This window comes from Magnolia sinica, chromosome 2 (assembly GCF_029962835.1).
Source record: "Magnolia sinica isolate HGM2019 chromosome 2, MsV1, whole genome shotgun sequence".
NCBI lineage: Eukaryota > Viridiplantae > Streptophyta > Magnoliopsida > Magnoliales > Magnoliaceae > Magnolia > Magnolia sinica.
Window position 1 is genome coordinate 39,292,929 of NC_080574.1, and position 21,915 is coordinate 39,314,843.

Here is a 21,915-nt window from a genome sequence, read left to right on the forward strand (position 1 = left end):
TAAAAAAGAGGTCTCAACTCTCAAGTCCAACAGGTTGGACTATAAATTACTGTCCATTCAGTGGATAGATTTGAATCTTTCATGTATCCGCAAAATCCAACCTGTCCAAGAGGTTGTTGATTACTGCACCAGACAATTGTTATGGTGGGGCCAACCTACTGGAACTGTGGGCCCCACCGTGATGTATGGGTTTTATCCACCCTGTCCATTCATTTTTTTAATTTTTTTTTTTTTCTGATCATTTTTGGGTACGAGTCTAAAAATTATGCAGGTCCAGTGTTCAAGTGGATCGCACCATAGGAAGCAGCTGCGATAAAGAAATTCACCGTTGAAACCCTCCTAGGAGCCACCGTGATGTTGCAACCTGTTCATAAGGTCTACTAAAAGAAGTTTTCACTTGCTGCTCAATGCTATCAATGGGTTGCAATCACCAATTTCTAGTTTTTAAATAGCCTTAATTTTTTCTTTAATTTATTTATTTTAATAAAACATGATTTATTGAAATAAACGTGTTAATTCAGTTTGCCCAAAAGTAGTCAAGACTTTTTGGCCTGTCTGTAAAAATATATGATGTTAATTCAACATATCAAGTTTTAGAAATATGAAATGGACCGCATTTTCTAAACCCAACCTGAACCACTTCCAATTTAGCTTGGCCCAGACCCACCTGAGAAGTGGGTTAGACCCGTGGGTCAATGCCACCCCTAGACAGAACTTGAAAATTCAAATGAAACCAACAAAACTCGACACTGACTCACCATGTCAGGTCGATTCCCTTTTATGACAGAACATGGAACTTCCCTAATACGCAATGAGCTTGTAAATGCAGGGCCCATGGGTTGGTTTTTTCTAGCCATTGTGATTGGATAGAAATCTCTTCAATTGCTCTACTCTAACCTTTCCATTGTTGACATGCAAAGACATGTCCACCAATGAGACATCGCATGGTCGGTCCGTTGTTGGTGGGGACCTTCATATCAATGGCTCCAATAAACCAACCGTAGGCCCCCATGTTTCTGCTGCATCCAGACCATGTCAATGATGGGATCTAGAATGAATGTGGATGCCTTATGATCAGTGACAACAAATACATCCCTTGTGAGGCCCACTAGATAGACGGTTCCGATTGACATTTCACGCGTGGGTCGTGACAGGACTCTGTGGCGCCCACCGTGACGTATGTAAGATATGTTGGTCCCCCATCATGGATGGGGAGCTCTTTCCAGCCCAAATGATGACCATCTAATATGGTGGCCTACAAATAAATGGTTAAGATAACAAAGAAAATGCTGAATATTCCAACATCCAATGGAAGGCCACACCCTATCCATGGTGGTACCCATCACTGTACATGGGTGGGCCCTACATTGTTTGGTATCCTCTAGATAATCCTACAATCCTCCAACCCATCCACCACAGAAACCAAGCGTTTAAAGTTACAGTCACAACAGAGCATGAGAATAATGGCGACAGAGAAATAAAGAAAACACATCAATGATTCACAAGAAACCAAGAAAAAGAAGAAAACATACCCATGAATGTCGCCACTCTCGTATAAACCGAACATCTAAATGGTACCATACAACCTTTTGGCCAAAGCATTGGATAGCACCACAGATGTAAATCCACAAACATGCAACAACAAGAACGTAACAATTGCTACACGTGAATGTTACCAGCTCCAGCTGTGATTATTTTCATTTTAAATTCATACCCAAGTGCAATTAGATTATTGCATTCATTTAAATAGGCAAGTTACATGAAAAGCTGTTGGCTGAGCATGATACAAATGCATGTACATGACTGTTACAAGGATACCACTAGACTAAGAGTATAAATACATTTGTATTCAAGATTCCCCCGTGTTTCAATCTTCCATTCAAAGCCAATGGCGAGCTTCAGAGCTTTGAATATATTTAGGAAGTCTTAAAGAGAATCGCCTTTGAAATACCTCTCAAAGCATTTCTCTTCCCTCCAGTATCTATGTACAACTTTATATACTTCAATTAAGAGCTTCGGAAATCGACTTGCAAAGTAGCCATAATATCCGTCGGGAACTGGTCCAAGAAGTTTCTGAGATATCAATCAGACAACCGAAACTGATTTCAGTATATGAAATGAAATGGAAAAAATAATGATGAAGTACAAAAATGTCGTTAAAGAGCATGATGATGTTTTCAATACAGATAATGTTTAACCCATGAAAACCATCTCAATAACAAAGACAATAACCACAATATGATTAAACACCAGAAAAAAAAAAAAAAAAAAAACTTGCAAACTGATGTTCATTGTATGGCCGAGGGGACAAATACTACTGTATTAGAGCAACTCAAGAATAGCTACATTGTGAAGAGTCTCAAGACAAGACATGAGTGCTGATGATACTGGTTGGAGATAAAGACCATGACTAAAGGCAGTCCACACTGGTATGGTATTATTACACAACCAGCTTGGTCCACAAACTACCATTGAAGGAAAAACTAGGATCCGACCACAGATTTGATACCCACACATTACACAATAGGTCCCCATCATTTCATGGGTTGGTACACCATTTCCACCATTCAAAAGTAGTGGATAGAAACTAATTCAGCAATCCCATGGACCACACCATCAAGGTATTCCATAACGGTAATGGTGTCCATAATGGCCGCCATTGTTACCTTTTTGATACGGGCTAAAACGGCCATTACAGCCCCCGTAACGGCTGTTACGGTCTCTTTTTTTATTTAAAAAAAATAAATAAATTCCGGAAAAACATGTATCGGCCCCTTAATGGACCGTTATGGGGCTGTTACAGCCTTTACAGGTGGGCATAATGGGATAATGGACCATTGCAGCCTCTATGGGGGGTATAATGGGCTGAATTGGTGTGCTGTAACAGCCTTTACGAGTCATTTTTTCCGTAAAGGCCGTTACGGCCTTTATGACCCCATAACGTGTAATGGTTGCCACCGTTACCTTTACATAACGGCCTTTACGGCCCCATAACAGCCGTTACGGCACACCATGCACCCCATCCTTCTCCCCTGATTTGTTGTGTGATAAACCTTGTAAGGAAAGGAGTATTTGTTTTTTACTGCATAAATGACATGAATGACTGGCTACGAAAGAAAGCACAAAAACAAAGATACGACTCGCTGCTTTAACAATCTATACTCTCCAACCACCTACAGTAGCAAAGCCTTGGAAGCAACTACCACCACAAGTTCAATGACATAAGTACCTGTAAAGTCTTTCTGGTCCAAGTTGAAATTAAGAAGCGGACAATTTCAACTTGGAGCTTGATAAAGAAGAGATTGCAAACATGTTCTTGTTGATGTGAGAATACAAACCTGTACATCATTTGGAAGCTCTCCATAATGATTAAGCTTGTTTCTAATGACACGTAGCAGATCACGAGTGCTATCATACTTGTAACGTCTATAGCGACCAATGTTTGTAATAAATGCAGCTTCCATCTTATCATCCCACTTCCCACCTAAAGCAATCGGTGCAACATTCTCTATTGTTTTCAGAATATCAGATTCACTCTCATCCTCTAACTCTATCTTGTCACTGGCATCCCGCAGAAAAGAAAGGTGTTTCTCATAATTCCAAAAGAAAGGGTGATGCAATACCTCCTTTGCCTTTGGCCTGGCAACAGTTTTAAAGAGCATTATCAACAGCACAACCATTTTTTCTTTTTCGTTTTCTTTTTCTTTCTTCACCACTAACCAACAATACAATCTTAGAAATGAAAACAATCAAACACACTAGTAATTCAAGAAAGCAGATAAAGAAGGTTTTCTTGCCTCTGTTGCGGGTCAGGGTGTAACAAATGGGAGAAAAGATGTACAGCTTCTGGAATATGCTCCACCAAGAAAAGGTCGACATGATTATTGGCAATGTTTACATCACGTTCAAGAGATTCACCAAATGGGTGCTTACCACCGGTAATGCATGAGAAAAGGAGACAGCCTAAACTAAATAAATCCACTGCACGCGTTTGACGCCCCTGCAGAAGTTGCTCAGGTGCTCGCCACCCTGAACTGCCACAGCCTGCAAATAAGCATTAACCAAATGTAGTGATTTGTGATCGTGTGAACATTCCAATATTTTTATACCATTAGAAGACATCAATAACAGAACTACTGAGATTTAACATGTATCTCTACCTCCAGTATAATGGCCAAAAGAAGACATGTCCCCATGAAGGCGCTTGCTTATACCCATATCAGAAAGTTTTGCACGTAAAGATTCTTCACCACTTATTAACACATTCTGAGGCTTTAAATCCCGATGTATGATTCCCATTTTATGTAAGTGTGCAAGCCCAGAAACAACATCCCTGCATCAAATGAGAGTTGAGAGTAGAAAGTAAGACAAGTATAAATCAATCCAGCACACATGGAAAAACCAAATGTTAAGTGAAGAAATTAACATCAATGATAAGGTTTTTAGAGAGAGAGAGAGAGAGATCAGCCATAATGATCTATGTTGGTGACTCCTCTCCCCACTTCGGAGAGCTGTTAAGCAGTCTTCCAACAGTAGAATAATAGGAAGCCAAGAGAAGGAGAGTCATCAGCTGGGAAGGACTTCAGATATGGATGGGTGAGCACCAGCCCTCCCTCCCTCCTCAATTATCTATTGAATTCTGGCTAGGGAGGTAGCTCAGATCCTCTCCAAGTGGAGATACGTTGAAAGTAATGCTTATTGCTGACACAAGAACAATGGACTTCTAGCTAGCAACTAATGCCAAAATTTTGAACATTAACCAATTGGTGGTTCAGAGGCAGCCCTCCCTCCTTCAATTTTCTATTGAATTCTGGATAGGGAGGTAGCTCAGATCCTCTCCAACTGGAGATACGTTGAAAGTAATGCTTATTGCTGACACAAGAACAATGGACTTCTAGCTAGCAACAAAACCCAAAATTTTGAACATTAACTAATTGGTGGTTCAGAGGCTTCCCTACCCATATATAACCATTGTTTGAATTATCTCCGATATTATTGTTATCTCCAGCTTGGCGATGCCGATGACACTGATAGTGATACCGATAACACCAGTACTATTAGAAATTCCAGGCATCAACAATGTATCGCCTATATTTTCAATTGTGTAAATTATAGGCGTTGCTTATATTGCCAATGTATCGATATTGCCAATATTTTCAACTGCGTAAATTACAAGTAACGCTTGCATCACAAGTGTATCAACGATATTTCAATAATATCACCAACGTAAAGATATTATAAGTAACGCTTGCATCACAGAAAGTTTGTTTATTTCAATAATAATTTCATTTTTTATGAGCACATTGTTGAATGCAATTTTCAATTTGCCATTGCTAATATTGATAATATCTCAATATTATCGTTATCACAACATGCACAATATAAAGACCACAATCTTTCGTTTCCTTTCCAGTTGTTGATGATATTTTGGCAAAATATCATGAGTTGCCGATATTTTGCAATATTGATGGAAGGTTGGACGGATGATTGGATGGTTAGATGGGATGGATAGGATGGTTAGACTGTTTCTTACGACCACACATGCTTTTAAGTCCCCATTAAATGGAAACTTACAGTGTATACATTCTTTTTGCAAACTTTTTATTCCTAACTATTCAAATGTATATTTTAGCATCTCCTGAAGTTTCACTGAAAATTTTACCATTTTTCCCATGTTTTCCCGCATTTTCAATTATCAGCGATATCGATGTCGTTTCCGTATCCCCGGCTAGTGAAACTTGTAGCGATATTGATACTTCAAACACTGTATATAACTAATACCTAAGCATGAGCGCGACGAACCAACTGTTCATCAAATGTTCATTTTCATTACAGATGTAGTAATTCTTCTGATTCGATATCGTTTCCATATCCCTGGCTAGTGAAACTTGTAGCGACATTGATACTTCAAACACTGTATATAACTAATCCCTAAGCATGAGCGCAACGAAACAACTGTTCATCAAATGTTCATTTTCATTACAGATGTAGTAATTCTTCTGATTCATTTTTTTCTTTTTTCTTTTTTCTCTGAAAGGTATTCTTCTTCATGTTCCAACAGAAATTGTGGATTCCAAACCAACTGCAAATTCATGGATTCATTAGAGGCTGTCAAAGGGGCAATGAAGCAATGAAGGTTTTTATATTGATACAAAAATGAGGGGTCCTTTTGAACATTTACTTTTTCCCACACTATGAAAGCTTATGGAGCGAGAGAATTAATAGAATATTGGAGAGTGATGCCCATTGTGTAATTATCAGCATTATTCACAAACTATCTAAAAGCATGGTGCTTCCCATGCTCATGTGGAAGGCTGGACCTTGGGTTGGACGATATCTATTAGAAACTAATTGAACTGCAGCTCCATCGAAGCAACCATGGGTACCCGAATCTAGCGTAGTTTGAGCATATTTTCATTAACAAGCATGAGACAATGATAACAAGCTTACATGAACTTGGTGATGAAATTGGAATCTCCAATGAAGGATAGATTCGGGACTGGACATTAATAGCCACAAATTCTCTTTGATGTTATTCAAAGGTTAAAGCACAGACCTTTTTTCCATGAAAATAGAATAGTCATCTGACAAGATATTCAGTATTATATAAGGTTTTGATACCATCATTGTTTCAGCTCTAAAGGAAAATAATAGTTCATGCTCGAAGATTTAGATAACATGGGATGTCCTAGGTTTATACAGAAAAAGTTATTACTATGAGGGTAATATAGCTTTATTATTTATTAATGGTAGTAACTTGTTTAACGGCAATTTTCTTATTAATATTAGTAAACCTACAATATCGATTAGAGAAAACAATTCACACAGCGATGCAGCAGATATGCAGCAAGTAACATTAGCAAACAAATGCAAGTGTATGGACATAGGACGACAACATTCAAAAAGTGAGGATTTCACACGGGTCCTTGCATGCCCCGAGAAAAATGTACATGTAGTCACATGCATGATGCATTTAAGCATCCATAAACACACCCAAATTGTCATTAGTCAAACAAGGCTAAAAATCTTATCATTGTCATCATTTATTTATTTATTTGATAAGCAATGATAAATTATATTCAAGGAAAAAACAGTAATACAAGGCGATGCAACCATTACTCGACAAATTTTATTGAATTAGAGAAAGTAATTCATGTGGCAATGAATCACGAACTCAGCGGATGCATTAGCAAACAAATGCAAGTGTGTGGATCGATATGAATGACGCCATACAAAACTAAGGACTTCACATGGCTCCATGCATGCCCAAAAATAAATGTAAATACAGTCACATGCATGATACATTTAACCATCGACAAACACAGTGATTAGTAAAGGCCGAAAATATTATCATTGTCATTATTTTATTTTATTTATTTGATAAGCAAAGACAAATTTTATTCAAGGCAAACACAGAAATACAAGGCTAAAAGATATCCATTAAGATAATCGATAGGATTTAGGCAAACTCAGATCTATCAACACCATCCTTTGCAAGCACGTCTACTATTGAATTAGCCTATTGAGAAATATGGTTAAAGAAGTAATTCAAATGCACACAGCATAAAACAAGAAGGGAACAATCTGATCATGGACACCTAGCACAACTTCGATATTCAGAATCATATCATCATACAGTATACTGCAACTTCATTATCGTTAACCATATCACATTCTGATCAAGACCAGATGGAGATAGGAAGTGGCTCCACTTGATCCCAATGCCTCCTGGGAAAAAGCAAATATGCCTACTTCCATCGCCCCTTTAGGCCTTTTGCTAGATTGTGACAAGATTAATAGCAAAATATAGCAATTGTTATCTGGGCTCCAAAAACTGAATCGAGTTATAAAAATAAATTAAATAAATAAGAAGGAATCCCTTCAAGCTTCAACTAACCTCATCAGTTTTAACAGAAGGGATGAAGGATATCCATTTGCTTTCCACAGTTCAATATCCTTGTTGATTCCCTGGATCAGGTCCAACCGAACACTGTATTCCCTAATAGAGTTTGAAGCCAGAGTTTTACAAAATAACGGGCCTGATGAATTTTCTGAGCATACTTGAATCAAATCATCAAGGCTGCAACTACAACGCTCCAGCGAAAGATAAACAAAATCCAAATCCCGCTCCACTCCATACAGCCGAACAATATTTGGATGCTCACTAGATGCCATAAGATTTTCAATCTCTTTAAAAGCAATATCATTATGGGCAAGCACTAGGCGTTTGACAGCAACTTTTATGGGACGTTCATAAACGCCATAAACTCCCTCAAAGACAACTGTACCATTGCTTCCTTTAGCAATTTCAATATTGGACACAAAAAGTTTACCAACCCAACGACCTTTACCATCTTCATAAGCTTTTGTAAGGTTCATCGATGATTCCCAATCATTCGTCTCCACATTTCTAAGCGTACTATTCTTCACATCTTCACTTGATGTATGTTCATCTGGCCTGTTAACGATGACACCATTCTTAATGGTTCCCACTCTGCGAGCCTTTTTTCTTTTGGAAACTCCATCTTGCTTCCTACTCAAATCAGTCAATTGCATATTGGATTTATCTTTTTTATTCCCCATCAAATGACGCCATGCTACCAAACAAGATTGCACTAGAATGAGAAAAGCATTCGTCACTTTATAACCAAAATTATGGCCCACCAAGGCAGCCACAAGACAAATGAAACAAATATGTACATAACTCCAACCAATAACTTCAGGAATGCTTGTGACATTCAAGTGATGAGCATCATCTATTTCCATAAGAGTATTATTATCAGTATCACGTGAGTTTTTAAAATCGTCGAACAGTCTTTGATTTTCACCATGAGGATCTAAGATTGAAGGATTTGAAGTCTCAGGAGGGGGTAAAGGGAGCACTTCGCCTTCACGATGAGATTCTAGTAGATTATTAAGCCGAAAATAGACCATATCACGATCACAAATACGGTAAACAATGGCCGGTATGTCACAAGGTAGTGGCATCTCAAAATCACCTTGATATTCCAAAGCAAGCTGATCCTCTGAATTGAAAGGTAGCCCATCAAAAGATTTACCTAAACCCTGACATGAATAAACAGCACTAATTTCTGCAACTGTCGTGTTCCACAAAATCTTGCTCGAGTTAGGATGAAAACACTGCAGGGTGTAATCTTCCCTCTTGATGAAAAGTAGCTCAAATGTCTTTGAGTCTGCAAAACTGGATTTTATCCAATCTTCCACGCCTTGCTTGAACAAAACTAGCTTCGCTTCATCACTTTGCACCCCTACCACTGGTTGAATGTCAGTCAGTTGAAATGTGCGAATTACTCTTCCACTTTTGGCATCAACAATGAATACGGTTGTTGTCTTTGACCCAAGGATAACACTTCCATCCGCTGATATATGTGGTGTACGATCAACATATTCCCTAGCTGTCAACTGGAGTCTCTGAAGCATAAAGAGAAAAACAACAATGAAGCCCAAAATACAGTTTAAAAAAATAAAACTTCTATTATGATACAAACATGAGGATTTCTCAAGTCCTCATGCATAAGAATGTAAATCGTGTGATGATGCACCCAGTCGGTAGGTGAGGAACTCAGTTGATCTAATGGCCTCACTATGACTGGCAGTGGCCCATCCCATATTGGAAGATCCTAACCCTACAGTCAATGGCCTACAAAAAATAAAAATAAAAAAGGTTAAGAAAAAAATATATCACAATTACCTAGGAAAAGGCCAAAGATTGGATTGACTAGGATTTAATCTGGTTGATTTTTGGGATGTCCATCTCCAGGGTCCATCAAATCAACAATATGGGTCATTGAACAATGGGCCCAAAATGTCGACGGGCACAACAAGACACCATTCATGACATATGCATCAGCATTTGATAATTCTTATATAAACATACCATTTTACCAAAGAGCTTTGTGTGCTCGTACAGGTACCCATCATCCCCACCTTCAATAAAATAGTTTTCCAGATAAGGTCTTGATTCATTTTGTTCACCAATTCCATTACCAAATTCATCATCACTGCCATGGTCAGAAAAAGCCTGATATGAAGAAGAAAGTGCAGGGCCTAAATCGAGTGACCAGTGGACTTTCCCAGAATTAAGATCCACTAAATAAATTGTACCATCCGAGGAAGCAATAAGGGAAGGATGATGCTTACTGTTTCAAACAATACAAAGGAGTAAGAATTTATACTATAAAAAAGAAAGGACAAAATACCAAGATGGTGAGGACGAAGATACCGAGACATAAAGAATATTTATATACATATAAAACTATGTAAGAAAAATCTCCATGTCATATTCATTAGTCACAAAAAAAAGATAACATGCCAACTAAATGGATGCGTGAAGCCAAAATTGGCACGCATAACACATTCTCCATGTCATATAGTGCCAATGTTTTAAATATCGATGATATGGGCCGATATATCTTGTATCCCACCTGTGTGATACGAAACGCACAGGTAGTGTCGAAATATCCCACATGTTCAATATAGAGAGCATTTTCAAAATTTTAACCCTTTTTTGTTGAAATTGTGTTAAATCAGTGTCAAATGGTTACAAATTCAGTGATTATTCATGTTTTGCACGAAAAATCATAGAGTTGGAGCTTTGATTTCGATATCCATTAGTTCTTCATGTTTTCCATGATTATTTTTTTTTGGAAAATTTCCTTCAATCACTTGTCAATTGAAACCAATTTCGAAGTATTTAGGAGTATTTGAAGAAATGATCATCACATACAGTCTATTTTTGAAAATTGAGTGTACGTGGTACAATTTGAGGAAAATTGAGGAAAATTCGAAAATTTCCTAATTTCTCCCAAATTGCTTGCAATCTTGCATTCCAAACATGAAATCAAGCATGTATGAGGGCTGATTTACTGATTTGTTAAGTCCTTGTCAATTTTGGAAAAAAAAAAAAAAAATCTCTTTTTAATTAAAAATTATTAACATATTAATTTTTTTTAAAATTTCCCTCAACCAATTGTTAATTGAGACTAATTTCAAAGTATCAAGGAGTGTTTGATGAAATGATCATCACATACACTTTAAATGTTATGCATTCAATTTGAATATGGTTGCATTAGTTCATTTAGACAGGCATAGGTTAGGACCCTATACAAAGGAAACCTATTATGTGCACTTCTTTTTTCAGATGTTATGATTTAAAAGTGTATTAAGGTATTTTTTAACAATCCCTGAAGTTTCATTGAAAAATTCAACCATTCCCCAATGTTTCCACATCCCAAAAAGTGCAATAAAGTACCCAATACAAATGATATATTCCGTGCGATAACCGATATGTATCTTTATCCCAAGGATGCAATGCATAATGCGATACCGATATTTCGAACACTGTATAGTGTTATCGTAAAGGTTTTGCAGCTGCATTAGGTGAGCCCAAGGCTTACCCCATAAGGGCTAGTATCCCTCTAGTGGCTAGTCATGCTTGAAGCATATGCCCAGAGGGGGTCCACGCCCTCTCAACCGCACCTTATATCTCCTCAAAGGCTCTGCCTTATACAAGCTCATGGATCCTTTATACAATGGGACTATATCAATCCCCCTCAAATGGTGAGTTCATTCTAGTTATTTATTTTATTCATATGATGCATGTATCTACCATTATTTATGCTTTGCCTTAGAATGAAGAGAATTTTCCCATGAAATGTAATTAAGGGCTTGTGCCAAACCACAACTTGAAATACAATGTCTATCCGAAAGAGCACCATTAGTGTTGTTATTTCCCCTTACTTGCTCCCATGTTATCCAATACATAGTCAAATGTTGATTGAACTACATGCATAGGCAATGCCATGCACTAACCTCATTATTATATTGCATAAATGCAGCCCTACCACAGAGTCATGACTACAAGCTCATTGCATACACGAGCACAACTCTACGCTCCCTACCTGCCTAGACACAGCTCTAGGCTTCCTGTCTCACGCAAGGCATAGCATTATATTGTTTGTCTCGTACCTAGCACAAAACAATACATATACTTCTAATTTCTCTCATTTTAGTGAAAGCTCTTTACTGTTACTCCATGAAGTAGACTTATTGTCAAACCAAGTAAATCTTTGTGCTCTTATCTTTTTGTGGTTTGATTGGGGGGGGGGCAATGGTCTTCACCATAGGTTTGCTCCCTATAGGTGAGGGTTCGATTCCCCTCCTTGGCTTTACCTGATACATGTTGTTGTGGGTGATTGCGTGTATCCACAGGGATTAGTCTCACTTCAAAAAAGAGGTGGGGACACCCTGTGTCTTGAAAAAATATATATATATCAATGATATCAGCAGAAATATCCCATGATATATCTTGTATCCCACCTATGCGATACGAAACACATAGGTAGTGCCAATATATCCCACATGTTCAATCCAATGAGCATTTTCAAAAAATTTATCCCTTTTTTTGTTGAAATTATGTTAAATCAGTGCCAAATGGTTACCAATCTATTGGTTCTTCATGTTTTGTACAAAAATAAAAAATAAAAATTCATGGAGTTTGAGCTTGGATTTCGATATCCATTGGTTCTTCATGTTCTCCATGTTTTTGTTTAGAAATTTTCCTTCAACCAGCTATCAACTGAGACTAATTTTGAAGTATTTAAGACTATTTGATGAATTGATCATCTCATACACTCTAATTTCGAAATTTGAGTGTAGGTGGTTCAATTTGGGAAAAATTGAGGAAAATCCAAAATTTCCCCAATTTCTCCCAGACCATTTGCAATATTGCATTCCAAACATGAAATCAAGCATGTATGAGGGCTGATCTACTGATTTGTTAAGTCTTTGTCAATTTTCAAAAAATAAAATAATTTTTAATTAAAAAATTTTTAAATATTTTTAAAAATTCAAAATTTCTCTTCAACCAGCTGCCAATTGAGACTAATTTCTAAGTATTTAAGAATTTTTAATAAAATGATCTTCACATACACTCTAAATGCTATGCATTCAATTTGAATATAGTTGCATCAGTTCAGTTAGACAGTGCATAGCTTAGGACCCTATACAAAGGAAACCTATTATGTGCACTTTTTTTATATGTTATAATTTAAAAATGTGTATTAATGACTTTTTTAATAATCCTTGAAGTTTCATTGAAAAATTCAACCATTTTTCCAATGTTATCCTATGTTTTTCAAAAAGTGTATTAAATTACCCAATACAAACGATATATCCCGTGCGATAACCAATATGTATATGTATCCCAAGGATGCGATACGTAACGCAATACCGATATTTCAAACACTGTACAATGTTATCATAAAGGTTTTGCAGCTTGCATTAGGTGGGCCCAAGGCTTACCCCATAAGGGCTTATATCCCCCTAGTGGTTGGTCATGCTTGATGCCTACACCCCTAGGGGCCCGTGCCCTGTCAAACGCACCTTATATCTCCTCAAAGGCTCCACCGGTGTTTGAAATATTAATTTCGCATTACATATTGCATCCTTGGGATACAGATACGTATCGATTATCGCACGGGATATATCATTTGTATTGGGTAATTTACCACACTTTTTGAAAAACACAGGCAAACATTGGGAAAATGGTTGACTTTTTCAATGAAACTTCAAGGATTATTAAAAAAGTCATTAATGCACATTTTTAAATCATAACATCTCAAAAAAAAAAAAAAATTAAATAAATAAAATAAAATAAAAATTGCACATAATAGGTTTTCTTGTATAGGGTCCTAAGTTATGAGTTGTTTGACTGGAGTAATGCAACTATATTCAAATTGAATGCACAACAATTAGGGTGTATGTGATGATCATTTCATCAAATACTCCTAAATACTTCAAAATTAGTCTCAATTGACAGCTGGTTAAAGAGAAATTTCAAAGAAAAAATTAATATTTTGATTTTTTATTAATCTTTAATTAAAAATAATTTTATTTTCCAAAATTTGACGGGTACTTAACAAATCAGTAGATAACCCTCGTACATGCTTTATTTCATGTTTGGAGTGCAACATCGCAAGCAATTTGGGAGAAATTGGAAAAATTATGAATTTTTCACAAATCAAACCTACGCTTGAATTTCGAAATTAGAGTATATGTGATGATCATTTCATCAAATACTTTGAAATTAGTCTCAATTGACAGCTAGTTGAAGGAAAATTTTCGAAAAAAAACATGAAGAACCAATGGATATCGATGTCAAAGTTCCAATTCCATGATTTTTCAAGCAAAACATGAAGAACCAATGAATTTATAACCATTTGACACTGATTTAACATAATTTTAACAAAAATTGGAAATGCTCACCTAATCAAACATGTGGGATATATTAGCACTACCTGTGCATTTCGTATCGCACAAGTAGGATACAAGATATTTCGTGGGATATATCTTCGATATTTAAAACATTAGGCTCCACTTTGTACAAGCTCATGGATCCTTTATACAATGGGACTATATTAATCCCCCTCAAATGGTAAGTTCATTCTAGTTATTTATTTCATTCATATGATATATGCATTTGCCATTATTTATGTTTTGCCTTAGAATCAAGGGTATTTGCCCATGAAATGTAATTAAGGGCATGTGCCAGACCATAGTCTAAAATATATATTTTAACCCATATTAATAAAAGCCTCTTAAAAGGGGCGTGCTTTCTTTCTTTATGCATACCTCGACTATGCTCTACAACTGCCTATGGAAATCATCCCCAATCCAATCCCCCAAAAATCCATGTCGACAACTGCATACACACATACATACATATGTCCAACCATCCATCCATCTATCCATGCATGCATAAGTACACACACTTATACGTTCGTAACACACACACATGTGTGCACATATGCACACGCGTACACAACACATGTACACTCACACACACGTGCCCCACATGCTCACAAACACGACTACACACGCACAAACACATGCCTCACACACACACACACACACACACACACACACACACACACACACAAGTACACTCAAACACACATGCCTCACATACTCATACATGCGTAATACACACACTCACACGTGTCCTAGACGTATGACACCCACACACACCCCACCACTCACCTCTCTCTCCCTTAATCATAACTACCCTCACCCTTCTCTCTCACAGCTCCCACATGTAAACTCCCACCCTTCTCCCAGATGCCACCACTCACCCCTCCCTCTCACAAATCATAACCCCTAAATGTTTCCCCAATCCGCTCCCTTAATCCCTCTCTCTCTAACTATAAAACCACACACGCTCCCCACTCCATTCCTCATATGTTCAAGGGGGGAGAGAGAGAGAGAGAGAGAGAGAGAGAGAGAGAGAGAGAGAGACTTTGCACCCACAACCCAACCCCACTACATTCCTCATATGTCCAAGAGAGAAGTGGAGAGCGACTTTGCACTCACACCCTATCTAATGAAACCTCATCAAAGCAAGGCCTGTTTGGACAACGGTATTAAATGGTATGGAATTGCATTAGATGGAATTAACACCATTATTGCACATTGATTACATGTCTAGAAATACCATAGTCTTTTCACCGTCCAATCCCACATTTGGGATCAAACTCTTCCATTGGGTAATATGCTATTAAGTGAAGCCTGCGTTTGGTGGACCATGGAATTGTAATCAACGGACCGTATTTCACAACTGATGCTGGTCACCTATACACATATGCAACTTGAATGTCACGTGCAAAGGGCACATATGAATGGACGGCATGGATAAAACACATGCATCAATATGGGGCCCACAAATGTGGATTTCAAAATCCACCAGAAATCTTGCAATATCCACCATTGGCTCTGGAATATATGATATCAGGATTAATCCAATCCTTCTTGCCATTTCCAAGAATCGGATGGAATATGCACAGGACCAAATGCAATTTCATACCACCTAATCCCATCTAACGCCACATGCCAAACAGCCCCTTAAGGATTTGGATCACTTATTGATAGTTATAGATTTTAGTTTCTTGATATTTGGATTTTATTTGTAATAAGTTTGGATTACGATGATTGTATGTAGATTTTGGTTTGGAAACATTTTAATTATAAAATGGAATTTGTTAGTATTTCCCTTTATTTAAATTTTAGCTGAATGTTATGTGATGGATAGTACATTATATGGAGGGTTGTGAACTTAGAAATATTGAGCTGTGCCCTCAGGTGCGATATCGGGTCAAGCACACCTAGGTGCCAGATTCGGAGCGTGACAGACCGACAGTTGCTTCTGGAATAAGAGCCGTGCCCTCAGGTGAGTGCTCTCTCTCTCTCTCTCTCTCTCTCTCTCTCTCTCTCTCTCTCTCTCTCTCTCTCTCTCTCTCTCTCTCTCTCTCTCTCTCTCTCTATGTGGCCTTGAAATGATCCATCCAAGCCATACATCATTTGTTGAGGATACATCTAGGCCATGCGTTTGTTAGATTCCATGATAAATAGAACCTAATATGATCTACAGGGTATTAAGACCTATATATCATGCAGTTGTCATTTTGTTTTTATTGGTCATACGGTTGTTGTTTTTAACGTCCATGCACAAGCATATGGGAAGAGACTATTGGACTCTTTAATGGCGTGATGTCCGTTATACCCATTTGATTAAGGTAAGTAGCTAACATGCTTTATTTAACGGTCAATTGATATTTTTGGTATAGTGTATAAAACCATAGAACAAGATAAACTCATACAGCTGAATACAAAGATATACTGATACAGCTGATACATAAGGAATCCAAAAAGAATTGGGTTCTTTATGCAAACCATAAAGATAGAGAGGGTTTTCACTAAATCGTATGGCCCAAAACACTCTCAAAGCTGTTTATAGAGCTCCATATGCATGATGTACAACACAGGGTTAGAGTATTTTTGGACTCTTTATTTGTTGTTTTCTCTTTCTTGAGGAAAACCTATTTGTTAGCAACTAGAAAGGGTTGTTTAGGTCACTTGAGCAGACATTCAATTAGGTTCTTGATGATTGCATTAATTGTGTAAACGATAGGATTCGCTTATTGGATTTTGCAATAAATCAGCAATTAATGTAATTAGGGCTATATAAAGCCATACATGTGGACCAAAAGACAGTGGATTCTAATGAATGAATGTTGATTTATTTATTTTTAATTCTTGCGATGGGTTTCAATTTCTAGAGGTGTGATGCATTACAAACCCCTTCAATGCAATGCTTTAGGGTTCATGTTAAGCAATTCCACATAGTTATCATCTTCAAAAAAAAACCACATAGGTATCCTTTAACCCTTGCTTTTCCTTCATTATTTGTTAAATTTTAGAGTATGTAAAGCTCAATTATGGCATTGTGAAGAAGATTAGAAGCTCTGACCGGTACATATTTATAGAATCAATTTAGTTAAGTTCAATTTCTTCAAGTTGCCGCATCAGATAAGGTGAGCTGGTGTGTTTATGGTTCTCTTAGTTTTAGGGTGGAAAGAGAAGGTGAAATGGTTTGTCCCTTAGGCTCTCCCAGTTGCAACGTATAAAAAGAGGTAAGAGGGGATTTATGGTTGCTTAAGAGCATGGATTGTCAAGTCTTGCATCTCCTTATATTTTTGTGCATTGATTCATTGGTGTCCCTATACATGTCATCATGTTACGATAATCAATCTTGTGTCTCCTTCTCTATCTATTTCCATGGAAGCTCAAACTTATAGTTATGCTTGTTTCAAGTTATCTTCACATATTTCATACGCATACATAATTGAAGTGTTTCTTCAAGTCGAGTCAACTGGTTTGCTAGATTGTAGATTGTGAGCACCCTGATCACCCGACATAGCTATGCAAAGGGAAGACCAAATCCATTGGGATCATTACTTACGTCAATCGTATTTGGTTCCAATCGTATCGTTTACTAAATAGATAAAGATCAAAGCTCTCTCACGCATTCAAGCCAAGCCAAGAGAAAGCCATTGGAGAAGACATTTTGTTGTGAAAATCTTTTGCATTTAATTTTTTTAATCCACATGTTTGTTCATTTTCTTTTATTTGTTTTTTTTTTTTTTTTAAACCTTTTTAGAGAAGCATTATTAGTTATCACTTTTTCTTGATTCTTTGGTGTGGTTTTTCAATTTTCTAGTAACCATCTCTAGTTGAGCAGCCATGGTGCTTGGTTTAAGTATTTTGGAAGTGATCCATTATATATGGGTTGCACTCTAGTGGCACCACCTCTAGGCCAGATATGGAGCCCAGTGACGTATAGAAACCATTCAACCCATCCATCAGATGAGTCACTTCAAAATAACCTCCAATGTCGAATACGAAGCTCGATTGAAAAATGAAGTGAGCCATGGCTAAGGGAATAAGCAGGTAGAGAAATCCCACCTTCTTCCTTTGATATTAGAATTTCTAGCACTACTTTTGACATTAGAACAATACAAGAAAGCACATTTCTACTACCAAACTAGTTATCTTCACGTGATTGATACACATAAATAATCGAAGTGTTTCTCCGAGTTGAATTAAATGGTTTGCCGGATTGTAAATCATGAGCACCCCAATCGCTTGACATAGCTATGCAAATAGAAGATCAAATCAATTAAGATTAGAATCATTGTTTATGTCAATCATATTTGGTTCCAATCATATCCTTTGCTAAATAGATAAAGATTGAACCTCTCCCCTGCATTTAAGCCAAGCCAAGAGAAAGCTTGTGGAGAAGACCTTTTGTTGTGAAAATTTTCTGCATTTAATTTTTTTAATCCACATAATTGTCATTTTCTTTTATTTCTTTTTCTTTTACTTTTTTTAAATGATATTTAGAGAATTATCATCAGTTATCACCTTTTCTTGATTCTTTCATGTGTCTTTTCAATTTTCTGGTAACCATCTCTAATTGAGCGGCTTTGGTGCTTGGTTTAAGTATTTTGGAAGTGACCTTATTATAGTAAGCGCACACTCCAGTGGTGTTGCTACCACCGTAATCTTATGGTGGTACCACCAAGATGTGGGGCTTAGTGACATATGGAAACCATCCAACGCATCCATTACATGAGTCACCTCAAAAAAACCTCCAAGGTTGAATACGAAGCTCGATCCAGAACTGAAGTGGACCGTGGCAAAGGAAATAAGCAGGGAGAGAACCCCACCGATTGAATTTCATAGGGGCACACCTGACTCCTAAAATAGCCTGATTTGTGGCCCAAGTATTTGAATGGACTAGATTCCATATATAGAACATGGTAGGCGCCTCGCTATAGTCATTGGTGGGCATTTCAGCTCAATATTTTCCATGTGGGATGGCCCACCTAAGTTTTTAATCATACTGATTTTTTTAGGCTGGGGACTTTTTGAGGTGACACATCAGACCAACGTGTTGGATTCCATGAACACATCAGTGGGCCTCAGATCATGTCTGTACCATCGTAAGTACTAACCGAGCGCAGACCTTATTGCTGAATGGGCTACCCATATGGATGGGCCTGATGTTGATCTTGGGTTTCTTAACGCCTCCTAGGTGCTGCTATCTCAGCAGTCCCTTTTACCTGTTTTTCTTTTCCTTTTCCTTTAATGCAAAGTTATCTTTCAAAAAAAAAAAAAAAAACATCTTCTTCTTTTTTTCTTCACCCTCTCCCATTTTCTACATTTTATATGAGAATTTAGAGCATTTTTTTAACAATAGAAAAATATCAAAAAGCACATTTCTACTACCAAACTAATAAAAAGCGCATAACAAAGCAAGAACAAAAATAGTGATTGATTATCCAATTTATCTTCACAGATTACTTACATTCTTATTTCAACTAAAACACACAAAAATCAATATCACCTTCAAAAGATCAAATCGCATAAAATAAAATAAAAAACACAATAATTTCAAAGTAGAGATATTTATAAACTCCTCCAAAATGTTCCAAAAATCGAATTCCATATATACTCTTATAGAGAGATGAACTGAAATACTGACATGGGACGAGACAAGAGAGATCCACTTGCAGGAGCTCCGACGGGAACGGGGAGATTCTTCGAGCCAGCAGGGGGTCCGACGGGAATGGGGAGATTCTTCGAACCATCAGCATCAGAAACGATTGATACATCGCCGATCCTTGAAATCGAATTGGACAGAAGTCCATTAAAAAACAATAAGAGGATAGAGAAGAGAAGGAAGAAAAGAGAAGATAATTTCATGAAGAAAGGATTTTTCCGGAGTTTGTCGGACGGGTGGAGAAATGGAGGATAGATATGGGAAGAAAGACGGGAGTCCCTCTTTCAAAAGAAAATTGACGGAAACAGTACCTGTGGCGTACGTTAGCAAGACCGCAGCCGCCGCAATATCCAAGCCATCCATCAGGTGGACCCCACCGCGTAGATTTTACTATCCATAGGGAAGCGGATTGGCTGGTGTACCACACACCAGCTATGTGGTTGATCTAGGTACGTGTCGTGCGAAGACGAGCATTGACGCTCCTCGAGCTCCGAGTTGTACGAACGGTTCAAATGAGATCAAAGTTACATGGCCCACAGTGATGTATTTATTATATCTACACCGTTCATCTATTTTTAGACATCATTTTAAGCCATATACAAAAAATAATCATATCCAAAAATCATTTGGACCATACCACAAATAGCAGTGGAGATAATGATTTTCACTGTTAAACAATTCACAGGGCTTACCATAACATTTATTTTCCATCCAATCTGTTCATAAGGTTAAAAAGACCTCAATGAAGAGGAATAGCAAATTTCATATTGTTCTAAATCTTCTGTAACCCCAAAAAGGGTTTCAATGGTAGACGTTCAATCCCCCATTGCCTTTTGCAATGTGGTCTATTTGATAGTTAGATCTTTCTTATTTCCCTTCCCAAGCATTAAGACGTGCTCGTCAAATGAATGTACAGTTTGGATATAACACCTTCCTCTTGATCAGGCCCACAGAACTTGCTGATGTAAATATAGCAGCTATATTGCTGGTGTGACTAGCACCAACCAATCCCCTTCCTATCCAAAGATAAAGGTCATCTGTCTGTTCATAGGCGTGCAATAACATTTATTAGAAATAGAAGCTGAAGGATTAAAATCTTCATTTAATTTTTTCATAACCGTACATTTGTTATATTAATTGTGGCCCACCTAATTAGTGAATAAAACCGATTATTGGAATATGTAATCTGCAGAGTGGTACCTTTCTGATGAATGGATTGGATATTACACCTATCCTCTATGTTGGCATATATGGTTGCGTGTGCATTTAGCAAAGTTCTTTAATTGGAGCTGTGTTTTGTTAAGCCCCGGCAAATGAACAAGTCAGCCAATGCACAGCCTGGTCAACCTGGCAAACCTGTGCAGTATCCTAGCCATCATGCATGACAAACGTGCAATATCCAAGCCATTCATAGGAAGGATACTAGTATCTAGATTCCTGATCTTGAGAATCAGTTCTGTCCACTTATCAGGTGGGCCATAATTAACTGAATACATTTGTTTGTGAAAAAACAACTGAAGTTTTCTTTCACATCGAATTATTTCTAATATCATGATATGCTTATTGAATGGACCACCTTTATCTTTGGACCGTGACGTTTTACACAATTAGGTCCACCTGATGAATGGCTTAGATAGTTCACATGTTTGCTGTTTTGGCACGTGTGTTGTGCATAGCTAACTTGTACCTCTGTGTGGGCTTACCAAATTCCATCTGAGCATGCGATTTTTTTTTTGTTCTCCATCTCTTTAAAATGACTTATTTTCAACACTCATCACTCAAATTTAATATTTTGGGTGATTTTATATGATACAGATCATTTGATATGGACGGTCACATTTAGTCGATAAAGTAACTCTTTAGTAACAAACCTGCGGATGAAATGGTCTGCGTCGAAATGTTGAAGCACCAGTTTTTATACACAATTTTCACCATCCATTTTGTAGGTGGATAGTTAAAAAGGCCTGGCTGGTATGGAATATGTGCTGAACGGAATG

At 37.4% G+C, this 21,915-nt stretch overlaps 1 protein-coding gene across 3 annotated transcripts; it reads right to left on the reverse strand.

Moving 5' to 3' along the window:
- Positions 1-1,666: 1,666 nt before the first annotated feature.
- LOC131236993 (serine/threonine-protein kinase/endoribonuclease IRE1a-like) lies at positions 1,667-20,197 on the reverse strand. 3 transcript variants are annotated; one of them, XM_058234593.1, is made up of 7 exons: positions 19,901-20,196; positions 9,899-10,160; positions 7,898-9,432; positions 4,161-4,333; positions 3,798-4,044; positions 3,339-3,639; positions 1,667-2,073 (listed from the first exon to the last, which is right to left on the reverse strand). In XM_058234593.1, the coding sequence occupies exons 1-7, from the start codon at positions 20,119-20,121 to the stop codon at positions 1,927-1,929; spliced, it is 2,886 nt and encodes a 961-aa protein (XP_058090576.1). In that variant the 5' UTR covers positions 20,122-20,196; the 3' UTR covers positions 1,667-1,926. The 3 variants fall into 3 exon arrangements, with proteins under 3 accessions (XP_058090576.1, XP_058090579.1, XP_058090578.1); XM_058234595.1 differs by having other exon boundaries at positions 1,952-2,073; positions 3,230-3,639; positions 19,901-20,197; XM_058234596.1 differs by lacking the exon at positions 19,901-20,196 and having other exon boundaries at positions 9,949-10,158.
- Positions 20,198-21,915: the final 1,718 nt, after the last annotated feature.